We start from the raw sequence: 12,827 nt of genomic DNA, 5'->3' as shown, positions 1-12,827 counted from the left end.
ATCTGATGGTTTCATAGCTTCTGGCCTCGTTTGTGTACCTCTGGGAGATGGAAGAGGGCACCCAAGCTGCTAAACATGACTCTGAGCAGGGGCTGAGGAGGGTTAGAGAGACGTGTCGTTTCGTTTAAAAGGAGAAACTGCCTGCAGAGGCAGGTCCGTTGGATGGTGACAGCTGCAGGGAGGCGTTCTCCCCACAGGCACAGCTTGGGTGCTGGAAACCTGCTTTGGGAGCAGTTGGTGCCCCAGAAACGGCAATATTCGAAGGTTTGTACTGCTTCCTTCGGCCTGTCCCTGGTGTAGCGCCATGTGCTGATGCCACACATTGGGTTTTGATTCAGCAATGTCGTGTCAGGGAGGCTGACAGGCAGCAGTGGGGAGGCGCCTGGTGGCTGGGAGGGCAGCTAGCGTGGTGCAGAGGGGGATAATGCTTCAAGGTTTGAGCTCTGCAGGGATGTGGACCCTTCTGCCTGGCGTGGTGCAGTGCTTTGGGGGATCGCTGGGTTGCAAGGACAGGCTGCGTGGGGAGCGTTGGCGCTTGCTATGGGCCTGAAAGGGGTCAGTTGTCCCCAGCCTGCCTGTCCCACCGTGCCACGCTGGAGGCAGCACAGCCGGGATGGGGACTGGTGCTCGTTCAGCCGAGCTGCAGACCTGGCCAGCCTGCCCAGGGTGCTGGCATTGGCCGGGCCGCATCCTGCATGCAGCAGGGACTGGGCACCATCCCGTGGTGTCTGTCAGTTGCAAAGAGTGGCTCTCAATTTAGTGCAGGAAACGTGACAAATCCATAAAGCTTGGCTTTAATGCGACTCATCAAACACAAGCACTTCCAGGCTGCTGATGTTGAATGTCACTTTTCTCTAACCCTTCCCAAAGCCAGCAAACTACTCCATTTTAATCCTGTTTGGCACTGGGGGTTTTGTTGTGTGTGGTTTTTTTGGTGTTCTTTTTTTTTTTTTCCCCTCTCCCTGTCCTACTTGGCAGAGGCACTTTCTAGCTGATAACTAATTTGCAGACTCATGTCGGGATCAGGTTGGCTTCATGCCCCTTCATCCAAAGGCAAATAGTGAAATACATCTGCCCCTAAGCCTCTTCCAGCAGCTATTTAATGCGTGCAGCCAGGGAGGCACTTGCCTTTTGAAATGTAGTGAAGCAACACTCAAATGGGAGTTGGAAGTTTCCAGCTTAATGGGGCGGAGGCGGGAAAGGCGGTTTCTCCCTGCTCTGGCCCTGCTGCTGGGATGTGCTTCAGGCTGTGCTAGTGTGGATGTTTAAGAGCAAGAGACAAAAAGGAGACAGCCTGGCTCTAGCGGTGAGCCGTGTCACCATGGGAATCTGTCCTCGCTAGCAAGCACTGAGATTTTTAGTTCTTCATCTGCTCTTCTGGAAGGGTTTTGTAGCGGCCCGGTGCAACGACAGCAGCCTCCTGGGTTTGCTGGCGGGGTTTCCGCATCCCTGATGCGGGAGGTGCGAGGTCAGCAGTGAACACGAGCCGCACAGGAGCCGTGTGCCACGGAAAGAGCACTGCTCTGTCTGGAGGTGCTGTCGTGAGCCACCCATGTGGGAGGGGCTGGCACACTGGTCCCTTAGGCAGCGATGGCAGCGAGGGGGACGTGCCTCAGAGCGCATACGCCAGGTCCAGCCGGGGACCCCAGAGCCACCAGCTCGCAGGGTGGCTTTTTCTTCATCTGTAGAGCCCTCACGCCTCTCGTTTTTCCCTTTGCTCGCTGCAGCTTGCTGATCTGAGCAGCAAAGACTGGCTCGTGCCGTGTCCCTCCTCACACGTGTAGCTCTGCCAGGAGAGATCCGAATGGCACCTTCTGGGGTGCTGGTGATTCGGGCAGAGCCGGTGAGGTGCTGGCGGGGCCCCTTCTTGGCAGCGGGTGGACATCGGGGCAGGGGCTGGCCTGCCTTGCGGGGGTGGGGGGGTTCTCCCCCCACCTGTGGTGTTACAAACCTGACCGTGAGGGCAGGGTGCTGCTCTGGGGCAACAGTGGGGGTGGACGTGCCATCCTGAGACGGGACAGAATTGCTTCTGGCTGTCAGGGCTGTGGTGGTGGTGATCAGCAGATGGTGAGCCTGGGCAGACGCTGTGTGTTGAGCCCAATTACGGGAAATCTGTCAAAGCTGTAACCCAGTAGAGATGGAGAAGCTGGCAGACCCAAGTGCTCCTCTCTCAACCCACCAGGAAGCCAGGTTCTTACTCCCAGCAGCCTGGCGAAGGGGAGAGCCCATGGACCCTGGGGGTGTGGAGGCATCCGGAGCCCCCCCTGCACCCCAGCCGCAGTAGTGTAGTGTAGAGGCGACTCTGCTGTGCTTTAACATGTGCCTGCCTGCCCTCACAGAGCCCGTCGCCGTGCGTGTGTCCATCCCCGTGACGGGGCAGAGCCTGTGTAGCCAGCTGTGACGGGCCTGGGGACGTGGGTGGGGGCGGCCCCAGCCCTGCTGCGCGCCCTGCGTGAGAGTGCTGCTGCCTGTGCCCCTCTGTCCTGCTCCTGGGCAAACGGGCGGCTATTCAGAGGGAAGGGGGCTGGCCACGGGGACCGAGCCTCCAGCGCTGTTGTGCCTGGTGCCTTCAGCTGTGTCCACCCCATCGTGTAGCCCCAGCGGGCCCAGGGTCTGTGCAGGAGCCACTCGTCCTGCCGGGCTGGTGATGTACCTGCTCTGGGTGATGGGTCGGGCACCCACCTGTGTATCCCTGGCTGCGTGTGAGCACCGGTCCTCGCAGCCAGAGGTGGGAGCCCTGATGCTGTCCTGTGTTGGCTCTGCTCCTGCACCACCGAGCAGCCCTACAGTCAGGGTGATGGGTGCAGTGAGGGAGGCGAGGGGTCTGTCTTCCAGTTGCTGGTGATGGGGAGAGGTGAGCGGTGCCGTCTCTGGAGCTGCTCATCACTGTCTCTTGTTGCTTCTCAGGGCAGTAAACGGCTTTGATCAAGGTCCTCCTGGACTGGGAGCCTCTCGACCATCCTCAGCGCCTGGCATGCTCCCCCTGAGTGTATGAGCCCGCGGGAGGTCGTGTTCGGACTTGCGGATGCTTTTCTCGGCCCACCAAGAGAAGAACTGCTCCCAGAATTGTTCCCGTTCCCACGCCGCTGGAACACGACCTGCACCGTGCTGCCAGAGGAGACCCTGTGCTCACGGCCCTTCATGTCCTGTTAATGCAGTTTATTTTCTCCTGTTGCTGTAGCAGATGTTCTCTGACTTGGCCCCACACCCTGTGCTGCGCAAGCTGAGACACGCAGTGCTGTGTTTCAGGGGATGGCCAAACCTTGGCCAGGCAGTCCTCGGCCCCTCGCTTTGTCTTTTCCATAACTTAGGTTTGGCATGACACAAACGTTGGCCGCTCCTCTTAAAGGCTCCCCCTCTCCCTGCCCGCTCCAGCATCCTGCTGCCGCCCTCCCAGTAAGGCTCAGACTTCTTGAAGGAGGCCCTGGGTGAGGCTCTGCGATGGCACTTTGGACACTTGCACCTGGGAATCGGGTCCAGGTATGTGACTCAGTTACTGCGGCTGAATGCATTACTGCTGGGCAGGCGCGCGGCCGTCGCTGCTGGTGTGTGCCTGACCCCTGCCCTGGGTTGGAGTGGGCAGGGGAGGGTGGGTGGCCCTGGTGGCCCTGCCTGTGCGGGTGTCCCTGGTGGCCCCGGTGATCCTGCCTGTGCGGCAGAGGCAGCCGGGCTGCTGCGGGGCTGCAGCTGAGAGGCAGCTGGGGGTGCTGGGGGGGGCAGTGCACTGGGGGTGCCCGTCGCAGGCCCTGCACCCATCAGCTGCAACATCAAATGCCTTAGCGCAAGCTGGCAGAGCCGAGCGCTGCTGCAGCGTTCTCCCTTGGTGCTCCTGCACCCACCCGGCCGCGGGGCAGAAGGGTGCTCAGCTGCTGTAGGCGCTGACGGTGCCGCACGGCTTCCCAGCCCCTTGTACCCCACCTTCATCCAGCCCCTGCCACAGCGGCTCCCCGAGAGCCTGAGGAAGCCGCTAACCCAGCTGGCCACCATGCCCGTGGCCCCCCCAGGACCCTGTAACCGTCACAATCATGTTCCGATCTGTGTAATATATGACTGGACTTTACAGTGTCACCGACAGGCTTCTGTGACAGTTGTGGGCGGCAGTGTTACCTTGTGGGTCTTTGAAGCAACGTATTTGTGCGATTTCTCTGTCTATGTGCCTCAGAGTTGGTGGATTTTTAAAACGAACCAGCAAACCCAGCCGGGGTTTGATCTGGGGGTTTAGGAATCGTTGTTCCCAGCCTGGTCACGTTCAGTTGGTTCCGCAGCTCCAAGTTGGTTTATTTACGAGCGCTGAGGAAAACCCTTGGCCCAGCAGAAGGGAGGTGGGAAGCCCCCGCCTCACCGTCAGGGTTTGTATGGTCCTCCTTTCCTGCGCATCCTCTGCTGCATTTGACTGTTTACATTTGTTTTATTGTACATAGGTTTGTAAACATAATATCTTTGCCTAAGGTCTTTGTACATAACTTGGGCTTTGTAGCTTTATTTATTCAAAATCTATATGGCATGTTTCAATAGGACAGCGTACCGTCCCACCGTGGCGACACAGATCATGATGTGGTTTAAAACAACAGACAAAAAACAAACGAGTAATCTTCCACAAAAATAAAGTTCTTTTCATGTGGAATCAGTGGATTTTGCAGAAATGGTGCCGGTGCCTGTATTTTGTCATGGAGCGCGTTCTGCCCAGCCCCGGGGAGGGGGGGTGGCACTGGTTGCTGCTGGTGCTCCCCGGCGTGCTGCTTGTGCTGCTTGTATTGGGCAGACAGCAGCAGCCTCTGCTCCGGGGGGCAGGGCAGGATTCCCGGGGCTTTTTGCTGCCTCAGTCTCCCCCAGGGAACAGGCAGGCTGAGGGTTCTCCTGCCCTTCCCGCGGGCCTGGGTGCCCGACACGGGGGCTGGCAGAGCCTCTCGCAGGCGGCTCAGGACCTGCAGCCCATGCTGGCTCTCCCCCTGCCGCGGCTGATGGGGCTGGCCCACCCAGCTCCTTCCTCCTGAAAGGCGCCAGTAAGAGGCAGCTGTTCCTGGGGCCGGGAAAAGCCTTTCATCGCCCCGTGCTCGTCGGGGGGAGCAGCAGCCCCTCACGTGGAAGGAGGCACTTGAGAAGGTGCCTGGGACTGAACAGGGCACCGGGAGCTGGTGCTCACCGAAGGGGTCAGAGCAGCTGCTGCCCCCCTACCCCCTCTCCCTCACTCCCCTCCCCTGGGCCGTGTTTTCTGGGCAGACACAGCAACCGGCCCTCGCCCACCCTGCAGCCTCCTGCCCCACCAGAACAGACCCTGCACCTCGTTATACCACCAGCACCCTGGTCCAGGCTGGGTGAAACGAGGGGTCCGAGCTCCCCTCCCCCTCCGCGCTGCGGTAACAGTTCCAAAGGCTCGGGGCCCAGCCCAGGCTGGTTGTGCTGTATTTTAGCTCAAAATAAAAGGAAAAGCAAGCCAACAGAAGAGGAAGAAGGGAAAAGGCAGCTTCCAATCATATTCTTGTTTATTAAGGTCTATGCCAGCCTCAGGAGTAGCTCTTCTGGTAAGTAAACAGAGCAGGCGGCTGCATCTATAATGAATAAATTTATTGTCTTACAAAAATCATTGTCTAGAAATATGGGTATACAAGAAAACAAGATATTTGCAGTCAGATGCCTGGTGGTCAACAGCCAGTTTGATTAAAAATATCCAAACACACACAACAAAACCTGTGCGACAGATGTTAAAGCTTTTAACCAAAAAAAGGAAATCCATGGTTTTTTGAGCATGTGGCAGAGGAAGTTTCCTAGTTAACACTGATTCATCGTCACTAGTATCAATAATACCACTTGGACTAGAGAGGTACATGATATGAAGCACAGTCAAAATTAATACATTAAATCATTGTCATATAGGCAAATTATATATGTAACATTGTCTTAGTACTGTAGTGTCTAAGGCACTTTCTGTAATGTCAGTTTTTCAGCTATTTAAACAAAAAGAATGCTAACTACTCGCTGTAATACTGTTCAAAATAATAATTAAAAAAAAAACAACCAAAAAAAAAAAAAAAAAAAATGATTCACATCCACTGGCATGTTAACTCGTAGGCAGGCAACATCCATCGCTGAACCCCTGCAGCCACCGGCTCCACACGAGCCCCACGCCGCACAGTACGGGCCCTGCTGCGCTGGGCTGGCCCGTGGGCCAGTGCCCCAGGAGCGCCAGGCCGGCTGCTACGGCATCGCCTGTGCCGCCTCTCGCCACGCGGCCCCGCAGCCTGAGGACTAACTCACTCGGCCATAAATTAATAAATTAATTTTGCCTGTGTTGTATGTTTATTTTCCACTGGTGTTCACATTATACTAGCCTTAATATATACACAGATCTGTTGGGCATGGTAATAGCAGGTCTCTACAAACGCCGAAGTACTGTACAGATGAGGAGCGGTGACGCTGTTTCGGTTTGCCTGTACTGCATGAACACTAACTGATGAAGCAGGTGCTGAGAACACTTCAAAATGATATTGCAGGTTAAAAACGGACACTACTCATTCATCCCTACATTTCCCTCTACACACTTCCCAAGGCCTTTTCACAGTTCGCTCGCTGATTGTGTGCTGATCACAACAATTAGGAGAAAAAAAGAAAGATAACGGGTGCAGTTTGGTCTTCAATGATCCAACAGACTCGATCTAGCCCGGGCCCGTCTGAGCACAGGAGAAATGGAAGGATGCTGGCTGTACAACAAAGCATGCATAGTCATGACAATGGGTCTGTCCCAACCACCTACCCTCTGGGAATGGAGTTTCTGTATCGATTAAAAAAAAAAAAAAAAAAAAAAAGTAGTTTCATCCTTCACATGATGCTTTATAAAATGGCTTTACGATGAGTATCTGGAAAGTAGATGCACTGAACAGAGACGATCCCATTTTGTTTACTATATATAAAAAAAGCAGTTGTACCTATATCTGAAGCAGGGTACAGTATGGTGAGGCTGGAGAGCCTTAAGACATAGTTGACCTAGGGTAAGTAACCTTGTAGCATGCCGACGTTTCGTAAGGCAGATTTATGGCCACAAGGCAGTTCGGTGCTTAGGGAAGTCCTCTTCCTCCTCCTCCTCCTCCTGCCGGCTGTTGTGTCAAGGTCTCTGCATGCAAACGGTGCGGCGGGGCTCTACTCGGCAGGGGCCGGCTGCGCTTCGTTCACATCGCTGCCTTTGCTCTCCGCGTCGTCATCCGAGAGCTCCAGCGAGGCCCCCTCGATGTGCAGCTGCCGCCTCCCGGATCGACTTGAGGAGAAGGTGATGGGCCCCCCCCTCCTGCAAACAAGAAGCGGGCGGGGGGGTTCACAGCTCGCCCGCAGCCCCGCTCCCGACACAGCTCCCTGCCGAGCCACGGGGGAACGGGGCAGCTCAGCTCCGCGCCGCCCTCGGCACAGATTTCACACGCGGTGTCCCGACACCCTGTGCTCACACGTAGCCTGGCACTCCGGCACCCCTGCTCAGCTCACACCACTGCCTTCGTTTTGCAACTCCCGAGTAACTCGGGGCATCGTCTGTGTACGAGCACCAAGCACAGCCCAAGCGCTGAGCGGCGGGCTCCCCGAGAAAGCACCGACTGCTCGTCTGCGTCTGCAGCAGCCTCGCCGCTGCCAACTCCTGCCTGTGCCCGACAGCGCTCGATCGCAGAGACCCGCTGCCACGGAACATGCCGAAACGCTCCCGCCAGGGTGAGGGTCAGGAGAGAAGGGATCAGGGCCAGCCACGGAACCCCCCGCTGCGCTGTCGCCTCTGCGCTGTTTCCCTTTGGCTGGACTGAACTGGCGGCCCCAGGGAAGCTGCCAGGGTCAGCCCCGAAGAGTTGAGGCTCAAGAGTTGTCAGGAATATCCCTGTGGTACGGGCAGCTTCCCGGTGACCATCAGCGGGCTCAGCCAGCACTTCCCAGCAGGCTCCAGTCAGACCCACTCCCTAACACCAGAGCTGGCTGCTGCCCAGGGCCGCAGTACGGAGACAGCCTGGGGGCACCCAGGGCCCAGGTAAAGCCCTGCCTGCTGCCGCTGCCGCTTACCTTAGCCTGTTTTTCAGGGTGCTGACCTCCCGGCTCAGGCCCTCATTAGCCTCTGTGGCATCGTCCAGCTCACGCTGAAGTTTACGTCGAGAAGCATTTGCACGTGTGGCTTCCTCTTCGGCCTCCTCCAGCTGGCGTTTGAGCTGCTTCATTCTGGCATTTGCCTTTTCCATCTAGAACACAAACCCAGGTACTCAGGATTAAACCAGACAGCTGCGACCCCATGACGCGGGGCCAGCTACCACCCCGTCCTCCCCAGTGGTCCCAGCTGGAGAGGAACCATCACCAGCCTCACTGCAGAGTCCAGCCTGGATCCCTGGAACCACCGCTGAGCTCCTGGGCCTGAGAGACCAACAGACCACCGCACCAGAGCTAACACAGGGAGGTTTTGACTGCTGGGAATTACTCCAGTGGTTTAGTCATCAAGATAGATTCCCTTAGATCTTTTCAGTCAAATGCTTCTTAACAAGCCCTTTCTACTCAAAGTCTGGTTTTATTTGCCTTTTCTGAGGAACAGGCCCCAAAAGGTTCCACCTACCTGTTCCTTGTACTGGTCTGCGTGTCGACGCTCGTCCTCCACCTGCATGAAGACTTCTTTCAACTTCTTCTCTGTACGACGGACCAATTTGTTAGCAGCTGCTCTTTCCCTAGAATAATCAAAAGCCATAATTTGTCCCAGTACTTGAAGGCTGGGAACGCAAGACCAACCCCTTCTGAAAGGCTCTCGCCTCACTGTGCAACTGATACTCGAGTCCTCTTAACACACCTGCCACCACCGGCAGAACTGACTTGGTTTGAAGTGCGCTGGTGGCTGGCTGGGATGCAGCTTTGAAGGCAAGAAGCCTTAGTGCTGGAGCAACAGGAGCACGGAAGGCAGGCAGGGGGGACAGGAGGGTTAAGAAGGTGCTTCTTCACAATGAGACTGAACAGAACAGCTTCAAAGTTAACACAGTCCCCCCGCAGAGCCAAAAGCACAAAAAGAATGGAAACAATGATAAGATAATCCACCTTCACATGCTGGGGAGGAACCAGTAAAAAAAAACCACCAAAAAATAAAATACTTGGGGGGCCAAGATGGTGAGGATAGACGGGAAGAGCTCACTGCAGAAAGATTTCTGCAGAGCACAGGATTCACTTCAACCAGCTTAAGCTGTCACACCTAAGCTGTGCTTCCTCTAACCTAAGAGACCAGGTGCCTTACGGATACGTTGCATCTTCCCTCAGGAAACTTCTGCAGCACCTTACGGATCCTGGGACTACCAGTCAACACATGCACCGGGTTAATTTCAAGAGTTAATTCAGCACTTCCAGTTACAGAGCAAGGAGATTCTGAAACTTTCAAGCGCAGTTACTTTACAGCTGCCTTGTGAAAGCATGTCCCCTAAACAGGTTCCAGATAAGAAACCCTCATGCCTGCGCTGTACACCCACAGCTCAGCCCTACAAAAACTTAAAGCACTGAGGTTTCAGACACTCCACTGACAGAGCAAACACAGGCAAACCATTTTTTTTTTCTCGCCCCTTACTTGGCTTCCTGCTCAAGCTGTTCTTCTAGCTGCACAATCTTGGCTTCTAGAGTAGAAATTGTTGCCTTGAACTTAGACTTCACAGATCCCTCCAGTTCCTGCAGCTTGGCTTTCAGCTCTTTGTTCTGCCTTTCCAGCTGCTGCCGCGCATTTTCACTCTTCTGGGCAGCACTCCGCTCCCCAGCTAGCTCAGAATTAAGCGTGTCAACCTTTCAGATGAGAAGAGCAGGAGATTATTTGGTGCTATTCAGAGCCTCCACTTAACTGCACAATGAAACACAAATTGCCCCTAAGGCACTGCCAACAACAGATTCACCTGCAGCGTCGTCTTTCGGAACCGTTCGTTGAGGAGCTCCATGTTGCTCTGCTCTTCCTCGAGCTCTTCCTCCAGCTGGGCAATGCGAGCTTCCAGCCGGCGCTTCTCATCCAGCAGCGCTGATCTAGAAAAGGCAGTATTTGGGTCAAGACATGTTCAGATGGGATACAAAGCTACCGGTTAGTTTGCTTTGATACTTTAGGTGCTGCAAATTGCCATGAGAAGCTACTGTGTCTGCAATTCTCTTCATAACAAGAAGGAATTTTTATCACGCAGACAGGTCAATACAGCATTTGCAAGCAGACTACTGAGAACTACAGCTGCTGGTGCCTGAAGATGCACAATTAATAGATTTGATGACTCACTTTCCTGAAGCACTGTTTGCAATCTCATCAGCCAACTCATCCCTTTCTTGCTCAGCGTGACGACGGGCTCTTTCAGATGCAGCAAACTCCTGTGAAGGTTTAGGAAAAGACTCGTTACAGCATTAGAAATCTCAAAACTTCTGCAAACAATTGAGCCTTCTAATAGCTTCTGGGAGATGCTGTGAAGTGTGATATCCCTGAGCTCTTTTAATGGACAAGCAGAAGAGACAGCTGTAGAAGCTAGCAGGACACATTGTCTTAGTATTTTCCCCCCAAAACTGTCATATGGCTACAGCGGATTTACTTCTCCCTGTCCCTGAAGCGTTCCTTGCACAAAGTTAAGGGGAAAAAAAAATATCTGTGAAAATCAGTGACATTCAAGCCTTAAACAGCAGGAGAAAACCATTCTGTCACATACTCTAATAAACACATTCAGTGTAAAGCGGGCACTAAATTTAGCAAAATTTTTTAGGTTCTTACAGAGTACATAGCATGAATGCAAGCAAAGTATAGAAAATAAAAGCTTTAGCACAACAGTACGAACAACACTGAATCTCATTATAAAACTCTGTTAATTGGCAGAAACACCCAAGCATTTGATAAGAGGGACAATTAAATGCATTGCAAGTGCAAGGCTGACAAGTTTGCAGTCCACAGAAGAATGACATGGAGAAGCTCTAGTAAGTCGTAGGTTATCTGTAAAGGCTCAGTGTAGTGAGAGCTGAGCGACTGTTTCAAGCTTTGGTCTGCAGCTAACACAGAGCACAGAAGAGGCAGGCGCTCACACAAAGCAGCTCTGCTGATGTTTGACCTTGGGGCAGCCCAGGGAGATAACGGGAGATAAGGGATACCTAGCAAGGCTTAGAGCTCTTACATAAACTGCCAGCTACGAGGGAGCACGCGCCCAGCAGAGAAGGGGATGAGGACCTAAGAGGGCAGAGTGAGAAACCTCCGGAGATTTCAATGGGCCACCGAGGTACTGGAGAGGTTGTTAGGTGTTCATATATTTCTAATGCTCGATGTAGTACTGACACTGGGCGCTGAACCTTTCAGGGACTCTCCAACCACCTTGCAAAGTTTAGTGAGGCCTCAAATCTGTTTAAGCGGTAGTAAAGCTTCCCTACTGCCCAGGCAGAGAAGTGAAGTCCAGGCTAGAATGATTCCTACAAAGCCATGAAAGTTCACTGACAACCTGGGGCAGGGAGGGAGGAGAAAGTTCTCCTGGCTCCCATTTCTCTGTTCAACTCACTAGATCGCTTCTTACTTTTTTTACTCTGATCTTCACCTTACTCTAGCAAGGAAACCAAGTTTCTTAGATTTCAATCTCACCTCTTGGAGCTGCAGTATTTCTGCTTCGAGACCTTTGAGCTTCTTTTCACTCTCTTTGGACTGCGCAAAGATCTCGTCTCTGGATGCACGGGCTTCTTCCAGCTCCCGCTGGTAGTCTTTCATCTGAGCCTGCAGTTGCAAAGCAGGGGAAAGAAAAAGCCGTGCATTAGGACAATCACGAGATCTGTTAGCAGTTCTGAAGCATTTTGGCCCTTAAGAGGCAAGGCCTTCCTCCCAAAGCAGCTTCATTCCATTTCAATACATTTTCAGTACTTCATTTCATAGAAAAATTTCACTTTCTCATCTTTCCATCACGCAATTCCTTGTCAGAAATATCACATTATAAGACTTCACCTCATTTATCTGGTATACTTCTTGCGGGAAAAATCTCTGTTAATAAAGAGCTGTTCAGTTTCACTTCTCATGAAACTTATGGAGAGGGTAAAGCTCTTGGCTTGTAAAAAGTTTACTTAAATTGACTGACCCCCCCCCCCCCCCCCAACTTATTACAAGTTGTCAAGGTAAGAAACTGTTCTCAGTGCTAAAGTAACGCCCTGTTTTGCACACCTAGAAGCACATATTATTTATGTTTCCTTTAAACGCTGCTGACAGACTGAGATCTTAATCTCCACAAGTTTGACTTGAGATGCTATGAGTAAGAAAGTCAGAGAAAGTGCACTGAAGTGGTACCTGCATGTTTAGAACACCCACCAGGCAAGAGGCCACTGACTTTGGGTGCTTGTAAGGAAGCGTACAGAGCCCAAGGTATGAACTCTCCAGCTGTCCTGCCCTCTGGACAAGAGTACTGCTGGGTACCAGCGTTTCTGGCTTTAACATATGCTCCCTCCTTGCACCCAGGGCTCTGTTCCAGAACTTCCCTCATTCAGCTGAGGTAGGATTCGAAGTAGGGTGGCCAAAGAATAAAGTGGACATGGCAGAAAGGCAATCTAGTTTGCTGCATGCTTCACGTGGTCTTGCCACGGCCTCGCACTCCTGCAGCCTCAGGCCATGGCGCTGACAATTTCTGCCCAAAACAGAAGTCTACCAAACGTTGAGTGTTTTTCTGGGAATGGGAATAAATCCTTGACACAAGGACTGTTTTTTTTCTTGCCAAACTAAAAAGAATGGGCATCTTGGAGCTTTTTAACAGCAAAAATTTACTCCTTTTTCTCTGGAGCATTTTTGGCTGAAAACACCTTAAAAAGTTCAACAACTTGAGGAAGAAGCAGTCAGCAAGAGCTGAGCTCAAATCAGTTAAAAAAAC

At 53.1% G+C, this 12,827-nt stretch overlaps 2 protein-coding genes across 7 annotated transcripts in view; one reads left to right on the top strand and one right to left on the bottom strand.

The window, feature by feature from the left end:
- NDEL1 (nudE neurodevelopment protein 1 like 1) overlaps positions 1–4,624 on the top strand; it is a 29,197-nt gene extending 24,573 nt beyond the window's left edge. For 4 of the 5 annotated variants that reach the window (XM_040580574.1, XM_040580582.1, XM_040580557.1 and 1 more), the window contains one exon: positions 2,908–4,624. In XM_040580574.1, coding sequence (XP_040436508.1) covers positions 2,908–2,995 — 88 coding nt within the window. In that variant the 3' untranslated portion in view covers positions 2,996–4,624. The remainder of the gene's footprint in view (positions 1–2,907) is intronic. The other variant, XM_040580566.1, reaches the window with a different exon arrangement.
- An 841-nt stretch (positions 4,625–5,465) lies between these two features.
- MYH10 (myosin heavy chain 10) overlaps positions 5,466–12,827 on the bottom strand; it is a 100,402-nt gene continuing 93,040 nt past the window's right edge. For both annotated transcript variants that reach the window (XM_040580535.1, XM_040580526.1), the window contains 7 exons: positions 11,564–11,692; positions 10,235–10,323; positions 9,870–9,993; positions 9,554–9,762; positions 8,567–8,675; positions 8,029–8,201; positions 5,466–7,279 (listed from right to left, as the gene is read on the bottom strand). In XM_040580535.1, the coding sequence (XP_040436469.1) occupies positions 7,135–7,279; positions 8,029–8,201; positions 8,567–8,675; positions 9,554–9,762; positions 9,870–9,993; positions 10,235–10,323; positions 11,564–11,692 (978 nt within the window). In that variant the 3' untranslated portion in view covers positions 5,466–7,134. The remainder of the gene's footprint in view (positions 7,280–8,028; positions 8,202–8,566; positions 8,676–9,553; positions 9,763–9,869; positions 9,994–10,234; positions 10,324–11,563; positions 11,693–12,827) is intronic.

Source organism: Falco naumanni, chromosome 1 (genome assembly GCF_017639655.2).
Source record: "Falco naumanni isolate bFalNau1 chromosome 1, bFalNau1.pat, whole genome shotgun sequence".
Lineage (NCBI taxonomy): Eukaryota > Metazoa > Chordata > Aves > Falconiformes > Falconidae > Falco > Falco naumanni.
Note: the sequence above shows the minus strand (reverse complement) of the source record. Positions and strands in the feature narration are given on the sequence as shown.